Below are 27457 nucleotides of genomic sequence, written 5' to 3'. Positions count from 1 at the left end.
CTCATTGGTTCCCTGAAACCTGTCAACTATGAACTTTTGACCCTGGTTATTAATTCATTATTCCTAGTGTTCCCTTGAAAGTAATTTAAGCTCGTGAGATTTTTAGTACTTTATACGCGTATAAAACCTTTGTATTGTATTTTACTATTTCCCCTTCCCCCAGATTGTCCCTCTGGCCACGATTACAAGAACTGCTAGCGTGGGAGTCGTAGCCTACTGTGTTTATGGTTTCGTGCACAAATCGGAGGTAGTGATAATTATTTTTTTAAATCGATTAAATATATAATTAATTAATTTCACGATTAATTAATTGTTAAATTCAGAATCGTGCGGAAAAACGTCCGGAGGTAATTTTAAATTGGACGTAGGCGTGAGTCACGTGACCCGAATTTTTCAAATGATTATGTGAGCCTTTAAGAATAAAATGTCAACTCGAAGACTAAAACGAATGTTATCATTTATTATTAAAATATGCAAATCAATTTTGGAAAAACAAGCAAAAGACCAAAATATTCCGTGTTTTGAGCTTGAAAAAAATATTTTCCGAGGGAACTATTGTCTGAAATTTACATCTTCTTCAAGCCAAAACCGATTTAAACCAGGTCGCATTTAATACCCTAGGCTAAGAGGAATTGGCGCCCTTGGCGATAAGTAGCAGCATTTGAAGGATTAGAATAAGCGAAATTTTGGCGCCCCTTCGAAATTTGGCGCCCTAGGCCTGGGTCCGGTTGGCCTAATCGTTAAATTTAATTGGACGATGTTAGACTATTCGCAAAATGCTGTATTGCTAAATTGCAAGAAATACCTCTGAAATGTACGTAATGTACCATTCAATAATTGCATAATTTGTATTTTACATTTACAGTAATCTTTATGAATTTTTATTAAATTTTACAAAGAAATAAATATATTTTCAGATTTTAATTTACTCACTTAACTTTATTGTTGGATTTTCGTCTGCTAACCAGAAAGCTACGTGTTTTTAAAATCCAGCATATATTGAACTTTCCATGTTGTGGTTTCCATATTATTTGCAGCCACAGGCCAAATAGTAATAAAGTAAAGTAATTCGCCCGTGTATAAATCATCCTAGTAAGAATATCGAGCGATAGTCATTTTTAAGCTTTAGTGACTAAAGGGTCAACGATGTTGCGACATCTATGGTTTATTAAAGAATTTAAAATCATAAGGTTAATTCTAGTAATTACGCGCACAAATTAACCGGAGAATCCTGCGATAATAGTTAAATAATATCGTATACTATTTTAAAATGAAATGTCACCGTTATTTCTATTCCGAAATAAATACGGTGCCGCTATCTCGTGGCGGGAAATGGAAAGTAAACACAAAACGCGTCGATGGCTAGTGCGCATGCTCTCGCGATCCCGTTATAGCGCAGGGAATGAGAAATATCAACCTCCCAGGATCGTTTAGAGGGCAAGCCTAACCAAGTTACAAAATAGAGTTAAACTACTCTCGTTAAACCATCTTAAATTCAACTGAATTACTGCGAATTTCACCCAGGTAATTTCACAAATATTGCTTTATGTAAAAATATTAGAGTGTAGTGTTTTTAACGTATATTTAAAGAGCGCTACCAAATCGATAAAATCCGGCATAGGTACAAACGTAAGCTCCCATTGCACGGTACTAAAAATAGATTTTGTCTCACCAGCGCAGAAAACAGCTAATGTTTGACGAATAATTCTTAAAATAATCCTCGTACTTTAAACGTAAACAAATATCTTCAGAATAAACAATTCCTTGAAAATAACCATTTTGTTAATTTTAAAACAAATATGGCGGTTAAATTGAATCCCTTAAAGGTTATACAAAGGCTTACTCAACGTTATCAAAATGTATTCTTAATCCCCCTCTTACAATGTATCGATATCCAGCCGCTAAAAAGATGCTGTGTAATAATAGCAAAGGGAATGTATATAGAGATTAGGAGTGATAAAAATCGTACGCCTGATCTACTACGATATCGACTGATTTGTTTTTACGGGAATTCCAGATAATTACGTACAGCTGATTAGATTTAAAAAGTTACTACCCCCTCGAAGGCTCGAATTTGAGCTACAAAATACGGGGAATTTCCTGATTTTTAGTCGTATTGGAAATAAACTCACGTCGTCAGTGACCTAACAGAAATATTATTCCCAATTTTATCGGTTTTCCTTCCTATCTAATTTTTCCAATTTTTGGTTTATTTAGATTAGGTTCAGGTCAGGTTTGGTTAGGTTAGGATTAGGTTATTTTAAGGTTAGTCTAAGGCTAGGTTATTTAACTTATTTTAAAGTTAGCTTAGATTAAGTTTAAACTTAGTTAGTCTTAGGTTAGGTTATTTTAAGGTTAGCTTAGATTAAGTTTAAACTTAGGTTAGCTTAGATTAAGTTTAAACTTAGGTTAGCTTAGATTAAGTTTAAACTTAGCTTAGTCTTAGACTAGGTTATTTTAAGGTTAGCTTGGATTAAGTTTAAACTTAGGTTAGTCTTAGGCTAGGTTATTTTAAGGTTAGCTTGGATTAAGTTTAAACTTAGGTTAGTCTTAGGCTAGGTTATTTTTAGGTTAGCTTGGATTAAGTTTAAACTTAGGTTAGTCTTAGGCTAGGTTATTTTAAGGTTAGCTTGGATTAAGTTTAAACTTAGGTTAGTCTTAGGCTAGGTTATTTTAAGGTTAGCTTGGATTAAGTTTAAACCTAGGTTAGTCTTAGGCTAGGTTATTTTAAGGTTATCTTGGATTAAGTTTAAACTTAGGTTAGTCTTAGGCTAGGTTATTTTAAGGTTATCTTGGATTAAGTTTAAACTTAGGTTAGTCTTAGGCTAGGTTATTTTAAGGTTAGCTTAGATTAACTTTAGGCTTAGGTGAATTTTAGTTTAATTTAAGTTTAGCTTAGATTATATAGTTTAATTTTAACTTAGATTGAGTTAGTTGAAGGTTATCTTAGGTTAAGGTTAGTTTATTTTAAGTTTAGGCTTAGATCAAGCAAATGCTTAGGTTAGTCTTAGATTTGGTTGAGGCTAAGTTAGTTTAGGGTTAGTTTAATCTTAGGCTATGATAGGTTATATTAAATTAAGTAACGATAATACCAAAAGTAGCATAAGACCGAAAAGTGTGTCAGAACGGTGTAGTAGTTAATGAGAGTTTGTCGCATAGTAAAACAGGGAAACGAAGGGGGGTCAGAAATACGTCATCAAAATCGAAGTACTCCAGCGCCGCCGAGTGAGGCGTTTTAGAACGTATGTCTACGGGCGAGTAAATCGAAGAGAGATAAACGCGCCAGACTATAGATGAAATATAATGTTGCTAGTACTATTCCAAGTAGTAGGTTATGTAGTCTATAGTGCGACTAGGTCTCACTAAAAATGTTAATAGGCGCGAAGGTACAGCTGACACACTTTTGGGTTCTATGCTACTTTTGATAATACCGTTTGTTTTGGAAATTGATACGTTTAGTCACACGTTTAGACGATGCTTATAAAACACAGTTTAATTACCGTTTAGTTAAGCAAAGTTAAGTTTTTTAAAAAGAAAAAATTAACTTTGTTTTACTAAACCATAGACTTACAAGGAGACTACCCGAGGTGGTTATCACCGATTTTGTTGAAACTCGGGGGTTAGGTAGACCTTATGGTAGTATGAAAATTGCCAAAGGGAAAAGTTGCAATGGGCTTTTGTTTTCCTATGGCAACCGAAAATGTTTTGACCTCTTCATTTAAAAATGCATGGGATTTTCTCGGTTACCCAAATTTTGTTAAAATTTAACCAAAATTGATAAATTTTACCCAAAATCCTTGATCAATTTTACCCAAAATAGGTCAAATTCATCTTTTTGGGTAAGTTTCGAAAATTTAATTTTTTCAAATTTTTAACTAAGTAAGTACTCTGTGAAACCGAGAAAATCCCATGCTTTTTTAAATGGAGATTTTTTGGTTTTGAGAGATCAAAAACATTTTCGGTTGCCATGGGAAAACTAAAGCCCATTGCAACTTTTCCCTTTGGCAATTTTCATACTACCATATGGTCTACCTAACCCCTGAGTTTCAACAAAATCGGTGATAACCACCTCGGGTAGTCTCCTTGTTAGTCTGAAAAAGGTATCTTTCATTTTGATAATTTTTTTTAAATAGATTCAACGACAGTGCACCATGAATGAGCCTAAGTCCTTCGGATTTGGACTGCAGACGTTGAAGAAACGACCAGAGGTAACTAAATATAGCATTTTTTTGCCACTGTTTGAAACAATCGTGGTAGGCTTGACTACTATTTTTTTGTGTAAATTGGTGCTAACTGCTATTAATAATAATAATAATAATAATAATAATAATAATTAGGTGCAAATATTGCGGTAAAACCCACTATCTCAAAGAAGGCATTTTTATATCAAATACTCTGACTTATTTAGAGTTCAAAAGTTTGTTATATCTATGTAAACCTTTCTTAGGCAATTCTTATATCCATATTGTATATATTTATATTTATCCACTGACGTTTAATTAAAAATTTAAGAACACGCCAGTGATGCATGGTGATCACACTTATTATAATTTTCCCTACATTTCGATTGCCGTCCTATAAATTCCTATAATTGATCAATTTTCCTATTTTTCGTACTTCGCGCTTTGCTTTCAATATAGTTTTAAAGTTTGATAGAAGGCGCTCAAAAGCAACCAGCCTTGTACTAAAGCATTAATTTCATATGCTTTTGCTGCTGTTTTGAAATGGAAATGTAATATTACTTTAATACATTTATCTAGTCACAAAGTCTGTGATGTTTTCATATTAAATGTAGTATTACTATAGTCACAAAGTCTGTGATGTTTTCATATTAAATGTAGTATTACTTTAATACATTTATCTAGTCACAAAGTCTGTGATGTTTTCATATTAAATGTAATATTACTATAGTCACAAAGTCTGTGATGTTTTCATATTAAATGTAATATTACTATAGTCACAAAGTCTGTGATGTTTTCATATTAAATGTAGTATTACTATATTACATTTATCTAGTCACAAAGTCTGTGATGTTTTCATATTAAATGTAATATTACTTTAATTGTCACAAAGTCTGTGATGTTTTCATCTTAAATGTAATATTACTTTAATGGTCACAAAGTCTGTGATGTTTTCATATTAAATGTAATATTACTTTAATAGTCACAAAGTCTGTGATGTTTTCATCTTAAATGTAATATTACTTTAATAGTCACAAAGTCTGTGATGTTTTCATCTTAAATGTAATATTACTTTAATAGTCACAAAGTCTGTGATGTTTTCATCTTAAATGTAATTTTACTTTAATTGTCACAAAGTCTGTGATGTTTTCATATTAAATGTAATGTTACTTTAATACTAACAAAGTGTGATGTTTTCATATTAAATGTAATATTACTTTAATAGTCACAAAGTCTGTGATGTTTTCATATTAAATGTAATGTTACTTTAATACTAACAAAGTGTGATGTTTTCATATTAAATGTAATATTACTTTAATAGTCACAAAGTCTGTGATGTTTTTATATTAAACCAAAGTTCCTTTAAAAGCATTGGTTTTATCAAGAATGTATTTATTTATACATAAGGAGAATGTCTATGTCGAGACGGTTTTTAGCCTTTCTCTCTATCCACCCGTTGGTCCCCCCAGTACGCTCAGAGAGCTATTTTTGGGCTCGCCCTCTTGTACTAAAAGAGAAAAGCGCGAGCGCGGGCTAGCCCTCTTGTACTAAAAGAGATGAGCGCGAGCGTGGGCTCACCCTCTTGTACTAAAAGAGATGAGCGCGAGCGTGGGCTCACCCTCTTGTACTAAAAGAGATGAGCGCGAGCGTGAGCTCGCCCTCTTGTACTAAAAGAGATGAGCGCGAGCGTGAGCTCGCCCTCTTGTACTAAAAGAGATGAGCGCGAGCGTGGGCTCACCCTCTTGTACTAAAAGAGATGAGCGCGAGCGTGGGCTCACCCTCTTGTACTAAAAGAGATGAGCGCGAGCGTGGGCTCACCCTCTTGTACTAAAAGAGATGAGCGCGAGCGTGGGCTCGCTCTCTTGTACTAAAAGAGATGAGCGCGAGCGTGGGCTCGCTCTCTTGTACTAAAAGAGATGAGCGCGAGCGTGGGCTCACCCTCTTGTACTAAAAGAGATGAGCGTGAGCGTGGGCTCACCATCTTGTACTAAAAGAGATGAGCGCGAGCGTGGGCTCACCCGCTTGTACTAAAAGAGATGAGCGCGAGCGTGGGCTCGCTCTCTTGTACTAAAAGAGATGAGCGCGAGCGTGGGCTCACCCTCTTGTACTAAAAGAGATGAGCGCGAGCGTGGGCTCACCCTCTTGTACTAAAAGAGATGAGCGCGAGCGTGGGCTCGCTCTCTTGTACTAAAAGAGATGAGCGCGAGCGTGGGCTCGCTCTCTTGTACTAAAAGAGATGAGCGCGAGCGTGGGCTCGCTCTCTTGTACTAAAAGAGATGAGCGCGAGCGTGGGCTCACCCTCTTGTACTAAAAGAGATGAGCGTGAGCGTGGGCTCACCATCTTGTACTAAAAGAGATGAGCGCGAGCGTGGGCTCACCCTCTTGTACTAAAAGAGATGAGCGCGAGCGTGGGCTCACCTTCTTGTACTAAAAGAGATGAGCGCGAGCGTGGGCTCGCTCTCTTGTACTAAAAGAGATGAGCGCGAGCGTGGGCTCGCTCTCTTGTACTAAAAGAGATGAGCGCGAGCGTGGGCTCACCCTCTTGTACTAAAAGAGATGAGCGTGAGCGTGGGCTCACCATCTTGTACTAAAAGAGATGAGCGCGAGCGTGGGCTCACCCGCTTGTACTAAAAGAGATGAGCGCGAGCGTGGGCTCGCTCTCTTGTACTAAAAGAGATGAGCGCGAGCGTGGGCTCGCTCTCTTGTACTAAAAGAGATGAGCGCGAGCGTGGGCTCACCCTCTTGTACTAAAAGAGATGAGCGTGAGCGTGGGCTCACCATCTTGTACTAAAAGAGATGAGCGCGAGCGTGGGCTCACCCTCTTGTACTAAAAGAGATGAGCGCGAGCGTGGGCTCACCTTCTTGTACTAAAAGAGATGAGCGCGAGCGTGGGCTCGCTCTCTTGTACTAAAAGAGATGAGCGCGAGCGTGGGCTCGCTCTCTTGTACTAAAAGAGATGAGCGCGAGCGTGGGCTCACCCTCTTGTACTAAAAGAGATGAGCGCGAGCGTGGGCTCACCCTCTTGTACTAAAAGAGATGAGCGCGAGCGTGGGCTCACCCTCTTGTACTAAAAGAGATGAGCGCGAGCGTGGGCTCACCCTCTTGTACTAAAAGAGATGAGCGCGAGCGTGGGCTCACCCTCTTGTACTAAAAGAGATGAGCGCGAGCGTGGGCTCACCCTCTTGTACTAAAAGAGATGAGCGCGAGCGTGGGCTCACCCTCTTGTACTAAAAGAGATGAGCGCGAGCGTGGGCTCACCCTCTTGTACTAAAAGAGATGAGCGCGAGCGTGGGCTCACCCTCTTGTACTAAAAGAGATGAGCGCGAGCGTGGGCTCACCCTCTTGTACTAAAAGAGATGAGCGCGAGCGTGGGCTCACCCTCTTGTACTAAAAGAGATGAGCGCGAGCGTGGGCTCACCCTCTTGTACTAAAAGAGATGAGCGTGAGCGTGGGCTCACCCTCTTGTACTAAAAGAGATGAGCGTGAGCGTGGGCTCACCCTCTTGTACTAAAAGAGATGAGCGCGAGCGTGGGCTCACCCTCTTGTACTAAAAGAGATGAGCGCGAGCGTGGGCTCACCCTCTTGTACTAAAAGAGATGAGCGCGAGCGTGGGCTCACCCTCTTGTACTAAAAGAGATGAGCGTGAGCGTGGGCTCACCCTCTTGTACTAAAAGAGATGAGCGTGAGCGTGGGCTCACCCTCTTGTACTAAAAGAGATGAGCGTGAGCGTGGGCTCACCATCTTGTACTAAAAGAGATGAGCGCGAGCGTGGGCTCACCCGCTTGTACTAAAAGAGATGAGCGCGAGCGTGGGCTCACCCTCTTGTACTAAAAGAGATGAGCGCGAGCGTGGGCTCACCCTCTTGTACTAAAAGAGATGAGCGCGAGCGTGGGCTCACCCTCTTGTACTAAAAGAGATGAGCGCGAGCGTGGGCTCACCCTCTTGTACTAAAAGAGATGAGCGCGAGCGTGGGCTCACCCTCTTGTACTAAAAGAGATGAGCGCGAGCGTGGGCTCACCCTCTTGTACTAAAAGAGATGAGCGTGAGCGTGGGCTCACCCTCTTGTACTAAAAGAGATGAGCGTGAGCGTGGGCTCACCCTCTTGTACTAAAAGAGATGAGCGCGAGCGTGGGCTCACCCTCTTGTACTAAAAGAGATGAGCGCGAGCGTGGGCTCACCCTCTTGTACTAAAAGAGATGAGCGCGAGCGTGGGCTCACCCTCTTGTACTAAAAGAGATGAGCGTGAGCGTGGGCTCACCCTCTTGTACTAAAAGAGATGAGCGTGAGCGTGGGCTCACCCTCTTGTACTAAAAGAGATGAGCGTGAGCGTGGGCTCACCATCTTGTACTAAAAGAGATGAGCGCGAGCGTGGGCTCACCCGCTTGTACTAAAAGAGATGAGCGCGAGCGTGGGCTCACCCTCTTGTACTAAAAGAGATGAGCGCGAGCGTGGGCTCACCCTCTTGTACTAAAAGAGATGAGCGCGAGCGTGGGCTCACCCTCTTGTACTAAAAGAGATGAGCGCGAGCGTGGGCTCACCCTCTTGTACTAAAAGAGATGAGCGCGAGCGTGGGCTCACCCTCTTGTACTAAAAGAGATGAGCGCGAGCGTGGGCTCACCCTCTTGTACTAAAAGAGATGAGCGTGAGCGTGGGCTCACCCTCTTGTACTAAAAGAGATGAGCGTGAGCGTGGGCTCACCCTCTTGTACTAAAAGAGATGAGCGCGAGCGTGGGCTCACCCTCTTGTACTAAAAGAGATGAGCGCGAGCGTGGGCTCACCCTCTTGTACTAAAAGAGATGAGCGCGAGCGTGGGCTCACCCTCTTGTACTAAAAGAGATGAGCGTGAGCGTGGGCTCACCCTCTTGTACTAAAAGAGATGAGCGTGAGCGTGGGCTCACCCTCTTGTACTAAAAGAGATGAGCGCGAGCGTGGGCTCACCCTCTTGTACTAAAAGAGATGAGCGCGAGCGTGGGCTCACCCTCTTGTACTAAAAGAGATGAGCGTGAGCGTGGGCTCACCCTCTTGTACTAAAAGAGATGAGCGTGAGCGTGGGCTCACCCTCTTGTACTAAAAGAGATGAGCGCGAGCGTGGGCTCACCCTCTTGTACTAAAAGAGATGAGCGTGAGCGTGGGCTCACCCTCTTGTACTAAAAGAGATGAGCGTGAGCGTGGGCTCACCCTCTTGTACTAAAAGAGATGAGCGCGAGCGTGGGCTCACCCTCTTGTACTAAAAGAGATGAGCGCGAGCGTGGGCTCACCCTCTTGTACTAAAAGAGATGAGCGCGAGCGTGGGCTCACCCTCTTGTACTAAAAGAGATGAGCGCGAGCGTGGGCTCGAACTACTCACTGTGAAAGAGAAGAGCGCGAGCTCGGAAATTTGCTTTTTGCCTATCTCTGAGTACGCTCCTCCGCTTAAAATAAAACGAATAGTCCCGGTATTTCATTGGCTGCTTAAAATTTACGTCACCTAACGCGATGGAAATCAAACGCCGGTGACGTTTTGTCTTTCCCCCCGCGCGAGACGGGGGAAAGGCGTTCAACGTGCCCGGCGATTGTCGCAACATAATCATTCTTCCTAATAATAAATAAATACATTCTTGGTTTTATCGTTATTACAATTATTCCTATAATTTCTTATAAATTCACTTGAATGTTCCTATAATATCCTATATTTATCTAAAAATTACTTCTATAAATTCCTATATTTACCTAAACATTACTCCTATAATTTCCTATATTTACCTAAAAATTACTTCTATAATTTTCTATATTTACCTAAAAATTACTCATATAATTACCTATATTTACGTAAAATTACTCCTATAATTTCCTATATTTACCTAAAAATTACTCCTATATTTACCTAAAAATTACTCCTATAATTTCCTATATTTACCTATAAATTACTCCTATAATTTCCTATATTTACCTAAAAATTACTCCTATAATTTCTTATATTTTCCTAAAAATTACTTCTATAATTTCCTATATTTACCTAAAAATTACTTCTATAATTTTCTATATTTACCTAAAAATTACTCATATAATTTCCTATATTTACCTAAAAATTACTTCTATAATTTCCTATATTTACCTAAAAATTACTCATATAATTACCTATATTTACCTAAAAATTACTCCTATAATTTCCTATATTTACCTAAAAATTACTCCTATAATTTCCTATATTTACCTAAAAATTACTCCTATAATTTCCTATATTTACCTAAAAATTACTCATATAATTTCCTATATTTACCTAAAAATTACTCCTATAATTTCCTATATTTACCTAAAAATTACTCATATAATTTCCTATATTTACCTAAAAATTACTCATATAATTTCCTATATTTACCTAAAAATTACTCATATAATTTCCTATATTTACCTAAAAATTACTCCTATAATTTCCTATATTTACCTAAAAATTACTCATATAATTTCCTATATTTACCTAAAAATTACTCATATAATTTCCTATATTTACCTAAAAATTACTCCTATAATTTCCTATAAAATAACGCAAAATTTTCTATTTTTCGTACAACAAATTGGAGGGTTTATTGTGGTCACCCTGGTGATGTTTTCCTCCCCTCCCCTCTCATTCTACCTAAGCATAAATAAATGCGTTCATAAAAGAATAATATTTAGTCTAAATTCTTCAGATAGCGGGCCTTATATTGCATCCCATATTCAACTTACAGTATAATCTCCTAAGAATTATACTATAAACTTCTGAGTCTTGTTATTAATTTATTCTGTATAATGTTCCCTTGAAAATAATTTAAGCTCGTACGCGTATAAAACTTTTGTATTGAAATTTACTATTTTCCCCGCCCAGATTGTCCCTCTGGTGGCGATTATCGGAACTGCTTGCGTGGGAGTCGTAGCCTACTCTATTTACTGTTTCGTACACAAATCGGACGTAGTGTAAGTTACATTTTTGATAAAATCGCTTAAAATTAAATATATAATTAATTAATAATAAAGGAATTTTAGCGACTTGTACAAATATACTTATTTAAAAAAAAAGTGCACAAGAGTTTTTAAATTTCGTTGTTGTTTCCTTTTTCTTAAAATAAGTATAATTAATTCATTTCACGATTAATTAATTTAATTAATTGTTAATTTCAGAATCAACCGTTATATTTCTCCACCGTGGCAACGAATCGACCCGGAGAAACGTCAAAAGGTAATTTTAACTTGGACAACCAATTGTTGGAATTTTGAGGGTGTTTTGGGAAGCTACAAGCCTCTTTTTCGTTCAGCTGAACGTTTCTGTTTTAACAATTACATAATTGAAATATATTTTTCCTCTTAGGCTGAACCTTCCTCTAGTGCTTAAAATAATTATGATAATTATAATATTAATAGTTAACGAGATATAAAGTCCTAACTAAAGGGTAGTTTGGGCGCTTGCCCAACTTGTTTAGCTCCGGGGGTTCGAATTAAAAAGTAATAACTTAATTACTTTTAAATTCAAAATTGTAAAAATTATTTTAATCACTAAAAAAGAGGCTGTTCTACACTTAAATATTAATTTTATAAGTTTAAACACAAAATTAAAAGAGTCCAGCTTGAAATAGCGCGAAAGTAGACAACGGCCACTGTAGTCTTCCCCTCAAAGTGGAGCTCTGCGTAACAGGTAAATTAACTGACAAAATTTCGATTAATCGTAAATATTTTGGTTAACGTTTTATTTATGGATATTATCCATGGATAAACAACGATTTAACATGCAAAAAATAGTTTATATTTTCGGATAATTGTAGGTTATGGATAAAAATAATATATATTAATATTTATCCAAACGCCGAGCGGCCGAGCTCTATCTCAAAGGGGAGGACCGAATTTTTTAAATGATTATGTGAACCTTTAAGCGTAAAATACCATGCCAAACTGAAACGAATTTAACTATTTCCCGCAGCTGATAGTCGTAAACCAGGAATACAAAAAAATTCCGGAAGTGGAAGCCATGAAGAAGGATTTATCAGAGTACAATTTGTCGCAGAAATAAATATTGTAGATTTTTTTAATTTAAAAAGGCAGAAAATATTAATTTATGAATATTTGAAAAACATGAATAAAGGTTTATTTCGTACGCGATGTTAAAAAGCATCGCGAAATTACACAGTTATTTTGTAGATTACGTTATTAAATATTGAGTACAATATATGTAGGATATTATTAACAAAATGAAGTCTTATGAAGATGCTGTTGTTTCGGATAAAGGACTAAAAAAGCTTCATTTATTTGCCTAATAATTACATTCGCAATAGACCAATTTGGTTCCCGGAAAATGTTTAAAGCTCTTTAATTTTAAAACAATATTTCGAAATTTTCACCTCTCAATACGAACCCTTTAAAATTCTTTTCAATGTACCTTGTTAAACAAAAAGTGTATAGATTACACGGAAGCTTAACTTTACCGTTCGAAGCGATAGACGCGTACTGTCTGGTGAACCTTTGCCCGAGCATAAGTTGAAAGTTCTTTAAGAAGGCTCATGATTTAAGGAGAAGCTGTTGTAGATTTGCGATTCAATCTTTGTAGATCCAGCTGGAACCGGTGCCTTAACTATAAGAAGATTATTAGCTGTATGTCGCACGAGTCGAGAGGCGCTTTTTTCGACCGCCTCAAATCTGACTTGACGACAAGAATGCCCACGCGTTCCTTTGTATGTTAAACTCCCGCCAATTAATTAGCTCGTTACGGCGGCGATATCAAAGAACAGTCTGTATTTAATCTGAAAAATTAATTTGTCTACGCGTGGGTTCAAACACTCTTCGATTATTCGTTGTGACGATAACTGCGAAACATTTTCTATAGCAAGGTATGATGATGGAAATTATCATGTTTGTTAGGCTAATGAAGTTTACATTATTTCGTTGACTAGGCTAATGAATTTTACATTATTTCGTTGACTAGGCTAATGAATTTATCATTATTTCGTTGGCTAAGCTAATGAATTTAACATTATTTCGTTGGCTAAGCTAATGAATTTTACATTATTTCGTTGGCTAAGCTAATGAATTTTACATTATTTCGTTGGCTAAGCTAATTAATTTTACATTATTTCGTTGGCTAAGCTAATTAATTTTACATTATTTCGTTGGCTACGTTAACCAGACCAATGCATTTTACATTATTTCGTTGGCTAGGCTAATTAATTTTACATTATTTCGTTGGCTAGGCTAATCAATTTTACATTATTTCGTTGACTAGGCTAATGAATTTTACATTATTTCGTTGACTAGGCTAATGAATTTTACATTATTTCGTTGGCTAAGCTAATGAATTTTACATTATTTCGTTGGCTACGTTAACCAGAGCAATATGCATATTACGTTATTTCGTTGGCTACGTTAACCAGAGCAATATGCATATTACGTTATTTCGTTGGCTAGGCTAAAGAATTATAAATTATTTCGTTGCTTAGGCCAATTAAATTTACATTATTTAGTTGACTAGGCTAATGAAGTTTACATTATTTCGTTGACTAGGCTAATGAATTTTGCATTATTTAGTTGACTAGGCCAATGAATTTTACATTATTTCGTTGACTAGGCTAATGAATTTTGCATTATTTAGTTGACTAGGCCAATGAATTTTACATTATTTCGTTGACTAGGCTAATGCATTTTACATTATTTCAATTAAAATAAAGATACATATTAGATACATTTATCAAGAGGTTCTCATAGCAGAGTGTTTCCGATTCATAAATTAAAATATTCAATCTCGTAATTTTTGAATATTAATTTCGTAACGATAAAATCAAACGAAAGTTCGCTCTTCAGGCAATACTTCAGTTTTCGAGAGTCAGAACTGTTAGCTACGGCGGGTCATTTCGCAATACAAACGAAAGATACACTTAATTGGAGAAAAATCTAATCGCAATCGGCAACTTGTCTAGCAGAAGCGCGAAACCTCTTCGCTACCTGCTGGAAATTCTCACGAGTTACGTCTGCCCTACATTGCAAACACAATTTAAACATTCCTCGACTTTTAAAAAGAAAAACACTACCCTTGGTTTCTGTAAACCGAGCATCTGATTGGTCAACGGCGGGATGCGAACACGTGAAAGGATATGGACGATTTGTAGATATAAGGGGGGGTTGGGGGGGACTTATTCCGAGTAAAAAACCCGATGCTTATCACAATCTACATCTCCTGTAATCCGAATAAAACTCCGACTTGAAACATTCGTCAACCGTTTCTAGAGGGTACTCGAGACTCATACGTCATCTATCTGTCCACCCCCCTCCTATAGCCATCCCGTAGTATCACCATGGTCTCCGTCTAGTGATCGGCTCAGTCATCCCCGATGTGTTCAATTAGTATAAATATCCAAACGAAATCCAGGGTTCAGTCATTTCTCTTCGAGTTAAAAGGCGAGCTAGCCAGTGTCTTCAGTTCCCCCAAGAGGACACGAAACGTGACCACGGCCGAGCCGAAACCAGAAGGGACACCCGGCGGAGTATGACAGAGTACGGCAGGTTGAAAGGCACCACTGGAATCTATCACCACTTGCATCTTAAATAATAAGCGACACATCGTTGATACGTAAACTTTAATCGTGATAAAAAAGAACTGCTCTTGTTAAATATTGCAAACTCACCGAGATCTGCACTTCCAGACTACTCGTCAGACACGAAAGAACTTGAACGCTATCGCGAAATACCCGACCACGTTAAAAATGCGGTAAGCGATACATTTTTACAATAACATTAAGGCGACCGAGTAAAATTCACTGGTAAACCGAAACAATTGATTAATTGCACGCGCTAGGAATTTATATACGATACACTGGGAATGTCTAGGCCTGAAATGTGGATTAACTAGCACCGGAGGTTTGATCTTTAGAAGTGAATAAGAACCACCTATGAACTGTAATGAAAAACTGCTAAAACAAGCGAAAAGGTAGAAAAGTCCATAATGAAAAGGGGACAAAAAAGCTAAACCCTCAATAAATTTAAACTTTGAGTCAAAAACAAATTAAAAAGTAATAAAAATTTCCAGGGGATACGCTACACCCTGACCTTGTTCTCGCCTTGTCTCGAGCCTTCATACATTTAGGCAAGTTTCAGGGCCCCTAGGCTTAAGCCTACTCAGCCTATTCGTTAATCCACCACAAATCGAGTGAACGTAGCGAAACTTTCAATAACTTGTTGGGTACCGAGGCTTAGATGCAAAATTTAAATCTAATAATTTCCGTAAACATCCTTTTGACTGAACAAAACTAAATGAAAATATTAGACTCAACCACCTTTACTAATGTTAATTCGCATATTTTGTAGTAGTGTTGGTAGCATTTTTTTTTTAAAGAATTACAAGTATTTTGCTTTGGCCACTAAAGCCAGGTTCACAATTACCCCTAAATCGCTTCGTTTCGGATAACTAGTTTTCTTAACCAGCCTGAGAAATCGCTTCGTATTGGTTCGGGATGCAACTCGTCCAAGTCGGTTCGCTTACAATCGCTTTCAAACGATAAGGCGGGGAAGTAAAATTGTTCGAATTTTCAAAAATAATGGGAATAAAATTATAAATAATGTCAAATAATATTGCTGTATGTATAGTAAACATTATTAAGTAATTGTTTTGGGATATATTTTAGTATTTTCTAAATTCTAGTCATAATTTGAAATAAGGTTAAGTCTTGGCTATAAGCTAACAGGGGTAAAACCACGGTCACACTAGAGCTTAAAACCCAGTTTAAGTAGGTTTGAATGCCAGTTTTGACCGTCGACGATAATTCTTGGTTAAAGATAAAAATGGAATTCTACTCCGTCGTTAAATTTTTTGTCGTTAGGTAACTACCAGAATTTATCGTTCAGTGAACGACATGGTCTGATGGTGTAGTTAAGATCTCACCGACCAATATTCTCAATAAAATGGCGGAAGCAGTAATCGAATTGCAAATATTAAGATTAGCTGAAATAGCTGATAGGTAAGGTCGTCGAGATATAAGAAGACAAAGAGTGATAAGAGATGAATCACAAGCTTTCGAATTAAATGACACTTTTTTGTGGACCACTTCCATCACTGTTTAGGATGTTAGCTAATGTTTCCCACATTAAGCCTTTTTTTTGTTTGTGAACGTTTGCGATTGTTTTGATGATAAAAACTCCGGATTACTACTCATATTATTCACCATTATTTCTCTTTGTATATCCGATATTTCCCCCGACCGTTTCCCATTGTTAGTTGCCATTTTAATTTTAATTATGAAATTACCCTTACCAAAATGGGAGTCTTACTTTAGTCGCCAATTAGTCTCAATGTGGGATCAAGGATTTTTTAAGTATTATGTAAGCATAGAAAACTGAGACCCGAATTGTGGGTCCCAAATAAATTCTATTTTAGTCTCAATAAAAAAGTTTTATTATTATATATTTAAATGAAACTCATTTTAGTCCCAGTTAGGAAGACTCATTTCTGGAGACTTGAGAGAAGCTTAATTGAGAGTTGATTATGAGTTACAATATTAGATAAATATAAGAGTCATTTAAGACTTCACTTTAGTCTCATATGGGAGATTCATTTTTAAGGACTTGAAAGAGACTTAATTGAGAGTTGAATCTTGAAGCTTGATTACAAAATGGTCATACGGGATTGGCTGGCTATATTTGGTTAAGCTAAACTTACTGGAACCCCTCACACACTTAAAATTAAAATTTTTGTAATAAAATAAAAGTTTAAAAATATTCAGTCTATTTACTAAATAATACACTGGAAGATAGGATATTTCATTTCAAGTAAAATTAATTCTAAGTATGAGTGTGTAAAACAACTGAACTGGGTCAAAAATAGCAATCCAGCATGACAGCTGAACAAAGTAGTCATTTTTGATTCAGTATTTTTGTAGCCAGCTAGAGGGTCATTATAAAATTAGATATTTAGAATATAATTTTATTTTTTCAAAGGACGCCCGAGCGTAAAAACTACCCGCTATAAATTGCAGTGGACTGCTCACATATAGCGCACCCGGGATGTATATTAGTTTTACTGATATCGGCAGATTTCTAATTATAGCTAGAGTTCCCTTACCAACATCGTGACTGTCACTTTTAAACTTACAAAGGTTTTATTTAAAGCTGCTACAGTTCCAAATACAGTCTCAAATCAGATTTAATTCATACTTATTCTGAGACTAATGAGAGTCTTAATTACGGTTGCAAAAATCTTGTAAAATCAAGTTTTAAATAAGTATGCAAGAATCAACACATTTAAGACTTAATTTAAGCTGCTACAGTTCATAATACATCCTTATTTATTACTTATTTCATACTTGTTTTGAGTCTTAATCAAGTCTTTTATGACTTGATTTAAACTCAAAACAAATATGAAATAAGTAATAAGGCCACAGTTCCAAATACATCGATCCTTATTTATTACTTGTTTTAAGTTTAAATCAAGTCATAAAAGACTTGATTTAGACTCAAAACAAGTAATAAAAAAGGATGTATTTGGAACTGTAGCAGCTTAAATTAAGTCTTAAATGTGTTGATTCTTGCATACTTATTTAAAACTTGATTTCACAAGATTTTTGCAACCGTAATTAAGACTCTCATTAGTCTCAGAATAGGTATGAATTAAATATGATTTGAGACTGTATTTGGAACTGTGGCAGATTTAAATAAAACTTTTTTAAGTTTAAAAGTGACAGTCACGATTTTGGTAAGGGTAACCCTAAAACACGACAATATGAAGCCAACAATAACCACGTGTGACGCGGAGTGTGCTGTTTGGGTTTTTTCCCCAGCTGACCGGCAGCAGCTGATTGCAAAACCCTTTGCAACGGACGTCGTGATTGGCTAAATTCATAGGAGGAATTTTTGGTTTAAAATCTCCGTCGTTCCAAGGACAGTAGATACAGGGACGAGAAAGTGTATTGGCGGCCTCTGTTGGAATATATCACCTAAAAGGACCTAAACGCAAGGAGAGTTAGTTGTAAACAAAACAAAGGCGGTCACCTATAATTTTAGCGGTTCTTGACGAGGCTTAAGTGTTCAAAACAAATGGGCATTGTTTTATTTACGCTCGTAGTTTTATTTTTAATTTAACATCAAAATGGTAAAAACTAACTACAATAATACAATCCATGGTGAACCACGTCTTAACAATGGCCGCGGTTTGTTTACATCTAACTCCCCGTGAATATGAAGACGTTTAAAATCTAAATTTTTTTCCTGCTTTCTCGTCCCTGTATCTACTGTCCTTGGTCGTTCATACCATTGAACGACTGATCTAGTAACTACATCGCCGAATAAGAGGAGTAGAATACCCATTTCCAAAATTCAGAACGATTGTAGTTAGGGAGTGGTCGCTCAGTCCGTCGACAAAAAAATTATCGCTCGCTGACCGATTTCTGTAGAATAGGCCTCCTGGCTCTAATGGAGCTTCGGAACTAGAGTCGAAACCGTTCTCACCAACGAAGTTGGACAAAAATGCTGGCTCGTGTTAATAGACCCTAACTTCCCTAAGACGTAACATGTATTTTCAAATTCATTGATTGGCCTTTATCGGTCTTCGAAAATTGACTACAAATTGATTTAACAAATTTCAAATGATTATGTGGCCCTTTGACCTCGAATGGCCGTCGAGTCATAGAGGAAAAAGTAAGGACTTGTTTCGTAAAACCAATTCAACGCGTCACCGAGATGCTAGAGGGATTGATAAGAAAAATGTTGGACACCTCATCGCCTAATTTCCCAGCTGGCGTCCTAAAATAGACCCGCCGTTTTCCATTTCTTACCAGCTATATTTGAGTGGGTAGTCAATCGTAAATATTTCGTACACCTGATTTCTGATTTTTAATTGGTGATTTCCAGTTATTACTTACAATTGTAAATTTACCATGGGGTGGCGGAGTGGTTAGCAGTTTCGCCTCGCAGCAAGACGAGCCGGGTTCGATCCCAGCTTGTGGCACTCGGTGAAAACTCGGAACAACTCCTTCCGCGTAGAGTTTGCAAGTTATCTCCCCACTGGTTTAAGGGGTTTTCCCCCGAGATCTTCGGTTTCCCCTTCCACAAAAACTTGTTGAGGTTAACGGTAACAGTTAGCTGTTGGCTCGAACGCGTGGCATGCAGGGCTTGCCACCACCCTCCTACGCATTGTAACCCGGCCACCTGAATTAATGGCTTCATAAGTCGCATGATGACTTAGGCCTAAGGTGGTGCCTTGGGTATTAGCCTAGCTGATTATTATTTTTATTATTATATTATTAATTTTTCAGTGATTTCCGGTGATTATTTTAATTGAATTCCCGTGATTACCTATGATTTGTACACCTGATTACTAAAGTGCCTACCCCCTCGGCAATATTATCCGACTGGCACGAGTATGAAGCGATTAAATTATTTTACAGCACTCCTGATTTGATCTTGGTTGCAAAACCAACCCCGTTGTTAGGGTGTTTTTGGCTTGAGAGTCCTGAAACATTGCTGAAGCGACACCTAAAATTTCCGAAAAGCGCCTCCTAAAATTTCAGAATTTTTCCGATTCACTTGGCGAAAGGTTTTCTTCAATTGTTTTGGAAAAATGCTTCCTAAATTAAAAAATGGCATCAAAAACTTCATTTTGCCTAGTTGGCCTCGATGTTTCAACTTTCCAATTAGGAAATCACGGCGACGCCACTGGTTTCTACACGAATTATTGTGACATTCCAAATCACACATATAATACCAGAAGTAAATGAACCGAAGTTATCAGACTGCTAGCGTCAAAGGTGCGACCATCAGTAGTAGGGTACTACTACCCATGCTGGATTTGTCACCTGTCCGGGCTAGGTGGACGCTGGCGTAGGGCACTATGATGATAGGCCTCCGGTGGTTACTAGGTACACCGGGCTATAAATTCTGACACACTGCTATACTCCCCATGTTGGAGGCGTTTTCTTTATGAAGTTACATTTTGACCTCGAATTTGAAATTTTGCGCGCTCTTAGGCCGAAAAAAAAACGTTTTTGTTTTTATGTAACCATTTTTTATACATAGTAATAGCTTTACCCACAATTTCCAAGTTCAATTTTTCGCGTCAAAAGACGGGGATGGAAATTAGCTTTTATTTGACTCGATTTTCTCATCATTTTCATAAGGAAAACGCCCTCCAACTCTGAGCGCTTTTTCGATAACTTCGGTTCATTTACTTCTGATAATACTTCCTGATTGGAGCAGTTTATTTTTTAAGACACCTGGGGATCAGTGATATATTTATTCCAAATCGATACGTTTCGTACAGGTATTAAGATCAGCTTAACTGGTCTATCAAGGGTTCTTTTAAAATAATTACTATAGTGTTCAAAGTAAAAATATGGTGACGTCACCAACGTTATTTGACAATAGAGACAAATATTCCCCATTAATGGCGTTCACTATTAAAGCTACAGTTAAAAAAACGTAATAAAATTGGAGAAAAATCAAAACTGTACCATCGCTAGCTTGAGCTAATTCATAATGGGATAGAAGCATACACCGAACTATTTAAAATGTTTAATTAAAATTGCGAAGTTAAATTTACTTTATTTAGAGCATATTTTCCTTATAGTTTAATTAAGTCACTCATTTTGAAAAATGCGTTGGAGCCGGCCAACTATAAGAGCAACAAACGCAGCCCACCACACAAGGAGAACGCAACCCGTCGAAAGTCGTGCCTTTTCTTGCGTACAGTTTTCATTGGTTAGACGATTTAGCGCCTGCTGCCGTCGGAATGGGAAAATTCGGAAGTTGTCTTCCCCCCGCCCGTAAAACGTTCAGCGTAAAGAATCGTCCAATGCAATTTGTACACAACACAGCGTTAGCGTGTTTCAAGGCTAGCTGCGTTCTCCTGGTGTTTGTTGCTCCTAGTGCCAAGGTACTTCTTAGTTGCCTTAAGGTATTCATTTCGACTACTGCAGGGTGACCAGACTTCCTATATTTGGCTATAGTTTTAATGCTTTCCTATAAATTCCTTTATTTTCACCTATTTTCCTATAATTGCATGGTGTTTTGAAAATAAAGATTATGATCTTGAAATGTACGAGTCAAAGTATACCGATATGCAATAATCACCTTATTATTTTTCCAATATTTTCCTATTTAGTGTCCTATATTTTCCTATAATTCACCTATTTAGTTTCCTATATTTTCCTACAATTCGCCTATTTTATTTCCTATACACAGTTCGCCTGTAAAATTCCTATTTTTCCTATAAAAATTTCAAAGCCTTTTCCTGTTCACCCTGCTATTATAAATAGCTTAAACTATGGATACTAATAGAAAATTTCTAATTTAGATCACTCTTTTACGGAAATTCTCACGGCTTGAGTCCCAAGCATCGATTGAATCTGATGCTAGCAACCATTCTTTGTCTATTATGGATGGACATCGTTAGTGTCGATGGACACCCCATCAAGCAGAAACCGAAAGTAAGGAAAAAGTAACGATAACTATTTCAAGAAGAGGACTTACAACCGATTCTCATTTCAGAAGCTCTACGTCAATGTTCCTGGCAAAATTACGATTGCTTTACTAGCCGATCCCAACTTGGTTTCAGCAGGCGACCTCAAAGCCCAGCTGGCCCAAGTAATGACCGTTCGAAAGATGGAAACGTTGGACATGACGGACTACGTTCTGATCTACTTTCAAATGGTCATCACCAACGAGTCCAGGAGACTGTCTTACTATCACGTCCCCAAAGGCGCCACTCTCTATTTAGTCAAGGACATTTAGTCAAGGACATTTACTGAGATACCCTCTGCACCAGCACAATTTCTTACTTTTGTATACATAAACAAAAATCTGGTTTACATTTATTATACAGTATACACTGGCTTTTACATTGTTTATAAATTATAATAAATTTATTATTTTTTTGAATAATTTCATTGGAATCGGCAATCAGTTTCTTCAGAGAGTTTTACAAATATTATATACACCGACTTTTAACTTGTTCATAAATTATAATAAATTTATTATTTTTTGAATAATTTGATTGAAATAGGCATTTTTGGGGTTTCTTTGGTGGTGGGTATAATTAACTTGTAAACAAAATAAAAAAAGGAGCAATGACGCATTAAAGTAATTTCAAGCATTCGTAACTAAAATTTATTTGCGATACTAAATCCGAAGTATGACAGACATACACGTAATCGGCATAAGCCCACCAAAACCATGTTTTCTTAGACGTTTTGGGTGTATCCCTCGGCAACCAAAAGAAATATTGAATTTAGTGGAGCCATCGCCATCTTTCAGCAAAAATATTAACTTTATCTAGCTAAAATTACACTTATTCATAAAAATAGTGTAATAATTTATATTCTTCACCTTACTTTATTTTTGAACCAAAGTTCAAATCACGTTAAAATTTCAAATTAAATTTCTTTAATACGAAAGATAAGTTCAATTCGCATATTCAAGGCCGTTAAAATATATTTTACAAAAAGAACCTTTACGGTTAGCTCCCATTTCTCATTCAATAATGTTTCACGCATATTTTACGTTAGTCTGGAAAAGAAATTACTTCATGAATATATATATTTCGGGAGGGGGGGGGGGAGATAAAATTGTTAAGGAAATAGCTGAAGGAAAAAGGTTGAAGAGGACGAAACGGTGGTTAGGACATCCACGAAATAACGAGCCCACGAAAGTATACGTGACGTAGCTTACAAGTTGGGACGAACTCCATAAATGGCATATAAGCCAAAACGCCCAACATTAAAAGAGAGAAATCTTGTACAAAGTTAAAGGGATTGAAAAAGAAGGGGGGGGGAGCTAAGAAATTTGGTAGGAGGGGAATATATGACTACCCACGACGTTTTCTAAGTAAGAAAATAACGTAATAACGGCACTGGCAAAAACTCTTTTCGAACTGACGAAGACGCCGTCTACTGGTCGATCCAGACACTCGTCTTTCGCGCGGCTTCGCAGACGGCCGGAAGTTCTTGTGTCGCTCGCGAGTGTTTCGAATATTGTGCATGCGCAATGGAGACCAAAACAAGTAACACTTCCTGCAATTTCTTGGAATTCAATAAGATGTCGAAGATCAGGAAGGTTATAGAGGATGCTCGGACGCAAAATAACCCCGAAATTGATTTGGTGGACAAGGGGGTTACGACTTTTGAGGAGCTACACGGCCTCAGTAAGTTCTGTTTTCTTAAGGCACGCCCTTGCTTTTTTCGTGTACAATCGGGTCAGCTGCCAAATTTGGGATGGCAATATTTAGCTCAGGGAGAGCGTACGAACGGGCGAGGGAGAACCGGTTGACTAGGCTGGATGCGGAGCCCACTTCTCTTCAAAATCTCCTCCTCCTCCCATCGCCAATGTTTTCTGATGGGGATATACTGAGGCTGAAAATAGCCATGTGTTCCCATATCCCCAGCCCAGCAGTGTGTGAACTCCCTCAAATTATAGCCCCTTAACAAAACACAAAAAACCTGTCTTTCGTTATAACTGACATTTCTCAGGCTATTCTGTTTCAAATTCGCTAAATACAGTTCGAACTAGCTTGACAAATTGTGCGTGACACATTCTTCGTTAGGCCCGACTTGTAGTGTAGGTGTATTGCTAATTAGTAGAGTCCGTGTAAATTGAAAATAATCTAACATCCACCGGGCCTTTCGGTATAATGACGTAATTAAGATAACGCAATTACGGTACACCAGTACTCAAACCCTCTACATAGCATAAATTTAAATTATTAATAAGTGTATTAATTTTTCAAATTGTTAATATTTACAGTGGCCATGACAAACATTACGAGGCTAACTCTAACCCACAACAAAATCGCCAGTAAGACACGTAGTACATATTAATGTCTACCCACAATTTTGTGGTTAAAAGATTTTTTTTATTGTCACAGATTTACCACCCAGTATAGCGAATATGCCCAATTTAGAAATTTTAAATTTGTTCAATAATAATATTCAGGTACTAATATGATATAGATAATTATGTCTACACATTAAAGAAATTAACACTTTATAAAATACTTTTTTCTTAGGAATTACCCACATCCATATCATCCATGCCAAAATTAAAAATTTTGAATGTTGGGTAAAAACAAAATTGGTATAAACTTAGCTGCCATGTATATTTAAACTTATCAATCTTAATTTTCTATAGAATGAACAAATTAAGCACTTTGCCTCGGGGTTTCGGTGCTTTCTTGGCGTTGGAGGTGCTAGATTTGACTTACAATAACCTGAATGAGAAATCTCTGTCCGGAAACTTTTTCATCTTGGGTTTGTTCACTTGAAATGTTTATAATTTTTAATCATGTTCTAATTAAAATGACTAATTATATGGTTAAATTACGCAGAAACCCTCAGAGCTCTCTATTTAGGAGATAACGACTTTGAAACAATCCCACCTGAAATAGGACAGTTGAAAAACTTACAAATTGTAAGTAAAAAATTTATAAAAAGAGATTGGCATTAGTGTTCTTTCGCGGGACAGACACATTTAGAGAAATTGCGTAAGCTGTCTATTCAAATTCATTTATGACGTCATAAAAAGCCCCACTTTAGCTTGCTTCCGACTTAAGTTTTTTTATCAAACAAGTAGTCGCGTAGGAATTCGTAAAATTTGTAACCCGTCTTTGAAAACCTTTTTTGCCAGTTTCTTTTTAATAATAACAGAAGTATATATATTCACTTACAAGTGAAGTTTTCATCACCCTATACTGCTTATGTTGTTGGCTTGAACAAACTCCCGTTCATTTTCAAAATTTCAAAAAAATATTCCTCATTTCGTAACTATCTAAAAATATTACATCAAAAAATAAATTTTTATAAATAAATATCCCTGAGCGGAGTATTTTTAGATTAATTGAAGTAATACTGATGGGAAATTTTGAGGCATGGTGTGATGTTCGCATCAGTATTTTCTCGGGAAATTCAGTCTCATTGAAAAGTGTGTCGAGGCAAAAAAAATTCATTTTTCATTTAAATGGTTTCGTTTGATACTTCACTTTATTTCTCTCATATGAGATATATTCAAATCTTTTAGTAATAAGTAATAATATCACTAATGAAAATCCCGCTATAGCTCGGATTAAGAGAAAACGACTTAATTTCACTGCCAAAAGAGATTTCCCAATTAACTCGATTAAGGGAACTTCATATTCAGGGTAACCGATTAACCGTTCTACCACCCGAAATTGGTAAGATATGATAGACTGTTTGACAGCTATAACCTTACATCTAACATTGTAATTTCGTCTTTGATATTAGGTCAGTTAGATCTTCTAAGTCATCGTTGCGTTGTCAGAATGGATAACAATCCGTGGGTTCCACCCATCGCTGACCAACTACAACTTGGTATATCACACGTTATTGAATACATTAGATCTGAAACTTATAAATAGTAAGTAAATTTTAGTTTTCAGTGATCCTGCGTTTTATTTTTTCCAAAGCTAATCCACATTTTATACTTTAGTTTATATGGTCGACATTCGCAAGCGGGAGCCCCACCGCCACCAAAAAATAAAAAGAGCAAGAAAAGGGACCATAACTGAGACAAAAATTAATGCACCAAACTTTATATATTGATCACGAAGAAAAAAAAAATTATTTTTCATGAAAGTAGCCCTAACTGGTCAACTTCAAAGTCATAAAAACGCATATTAAGACTTCAAATTAGAATAAACGTTCTTCCATTTTGTGTGTGAACACGCAATATGTTTAACATTAAAAAAAAAGCGAAAAAGTATATTTTTGTCTCAAATTTTATTTGTAAAAAAACCCAATGGAATCAAAATGAAAATTTATCGCGAATGTTTTGTTAATGTGGAATATGAGCTTTTAAATTGGTAGGGCTGTGCGAATACTTGATCATCATCGAGTACCCATCACTCTTTTAGGTCGGGTACCCGAACTCGTAACTCGATTAAGAAAAATGCAATACTAGTCGATTATCGAGTATCAAAAATTGACATTATCGGGTAATCGAATACTCAAATAAGCTGCCTTGCGGAATTCGTCAAGTTATTATTTTTCCTTTTTTGTGTTTCTGACGCAATAATTTCAACGCGACGCTCTCTGATATTACTATATTAGAATAGGTTTGTAACTGAAAGATAGGGAAAAGGGAAGGGAGTGAAATAATGATTAAACGGTAAAAAACCAATCGTTCCGTAGTGTGGCTGCGCAATTTTGAAATTTCTCGTTTGATTTTGAGCGCCACTTTGACACTTTGGCTTTTCTTCTTGATTTCGGAAGGCGGTTACTTGGGTATCAATTTAGTAGTTAAAATGTTAAATACAGTTAATCAGTCAATGAATTATTAATTTTTAAATCGTTAATTCGTTATGAATAATAAGTAAATTCAGTCACCAACTTCTCAATTATCTGAAAAAAAAACTCGATTGAGTACCCGAACGTTTTTCTTAACTACTTGACTACTCAAATAAGGAATTTTTTGGCTTAATCGAGTACTTGATTACCCGACTAGATTGCTTAAAACCACTACTCGCACAGCCCTATTAATTGGGCATTGCTTAACGCGCTAATGAAAAACGTGTTCAATTAGACTGTGACGAGAATGAGTTTAAAATTATAAAGAGAAAAAACCGAGGGTTTAAAAAGTGTTATGTATGGAAAAAATACCTAGTTTTTAAACTGTATTTGTTTTTTAATGTTTTATCGCTAATAGTATTTAAAAGAAAACTTATTCCCCAAAAAATGTATGCTGTTGAATTTCTTTTAAATGTTTTTCAAAATGTGCCTTTGAAATTTTATGATAATGTATAGCAAAAATTAAATGTAGCTTAAATCGCTTATTTCGGAAATTTTAGAACTGAACATGCTAACTATAATTCCCATCTGCATTTGTTTTTAGTTTTAGAAGTCACTTAATGGATTTAATTTATTAAAAAAGAAATTAAATCGTGTCAAAGCTTTTTGTAATAAAAATGTATGGTTTTTAAGACGCCAGTTGGTTAACCTTATACGGCTTCCTCAAAATATTACAATAGAATTTAGTGCAATACTAAACTCTTATAAATAGTATATTACTTTTATCGGTTCAGAAATCATTTTTTTAACCATCACCGAGATTAAAAAACCATTTATTTACATTCTTAGCTAGAACGTTCATTAAAAGCAAGTGAATGCCAATGGAGCTGCCTTTTAAAAATGTATTTCCAGTATTTTATAAAAAGAAAAAAAAAACATATTTTACTAATGGATAATGAGTATTTTGAAAATAAAAATTTTAAATATAAAATATATTAAGTATATAGGTGTACTAAAACATTAAAACAAATTATGTAGTTTTGTCAGTTTTGGGGGGATTCT

At 36.7% G+C, this 27457-nt stretch overlaps 3 protein-coding genes and 1 long non-coding RNA gene across 4 annotated transcripts; 3 read left to right on the top strand and 1 right to left on the bottom strand.

The window, feature by feature from the left end:
* Positions 1 to 1373: 1373 nt before the first annotated feature.
* On the top strand, positions 1374 to 12357 carry LOC149922436 (cytochrome c oxidase associated subunit FA4L3-like). The gene is made up of 5 exons (XM_090163493.1): positions 1374 to 1524; positions 4134 to 4208; positions 11026 to 11114; positions 11319 to 11376; positions 12112 to 12357. The coding sequence occupies exons 2-5, from the start codon at positions 4152 to 4154 to the stop codon at positions 12199 to 12201; spliced, it is 294 nt and encodes a 97-aa protein (XP_090019619.1). The 5' UTR covers positions 1374 to 1524; positions 4134 to 4151; the 3' UTR covers positions 12202 to 12357.
* A 2157-nt stretch (positions 12358 to 14514) lies between these two features.
* On the top strand, positions 14515 to 21940 carry LOC149922435 (uncharacterized). Its single transcript, XM_090163294.1, has 3 exons — positions 14515 to 14886; positions 21457 to 21589; positions 21651 to 21940. The coding sequence occupies exons 1-3, from the start codon at positions 14882 to 14884 to the stop codon at positions 21891 to 21893; spliced, it is 381 nt and encodes a 126-aa protein (XP_090019420.1). The 5' UTR covers positions 14515 to 14881; the 3' UTR covers positions 21894 to 21940.
* A 1114-nt stretch (positions 21941 to 23054) lies between these two features.
* Positions 23055 to 27457, top strand: LOC149922433 (ras suppressor protein 1-like). The gene is made up of 9 exons (XM_090163240.1): positions 23055 to 23301; positions 23901 to 23951; positions 24022 to 24089; positions 24163 to 24215; positions 24285 to 24403; positions 24481 to 24563; positions 25209 to 25323; positions 25394 to 25526; positions 25599 to 27457. The coding sequence occupies exons 1-9, from the start codon at positions 23145 to 23147 to the stop codon at positions 25675 to 25677; spliced, it is 858 nt and encodes a 285-aa protein (XP_090019366.1). The 5' UTR covers positions 23055 to 23144; the 3' UTR covers positions 25678 to 27457.
* LOC149922434 (uncharacterized) lies at positions 24403 to 25445 on the bottom strand. Its single transcript, XR_016477242.1, has 3 exons — positions 25362 to 25445; positions 24820 to 24920; positions 24403 to 24531 (listed from the first exon to the last, which is right to left on the bottom strand). It is a non-coding gene; the product is annotated as an uncharacterized LOC149922434 (long non-coding RNA).

Source organism: Leiobunum rupestre, chromosome 11, assembly GCF_980474605.1.
Source record: "Leiobunum rupestre chromosome 11, qqLeiRupe1.1.hap1, whole genome shotgun sequence".
NCBI lineage: Eukaryota > Metazoa > Arthropoda > Arachnida > Opiliones > Sclerosomatidae > Leiobunum > Leiobunum rupestre.
This window is presented reverse-complemented; position numbering and strand designations above follow the sequence as displayed.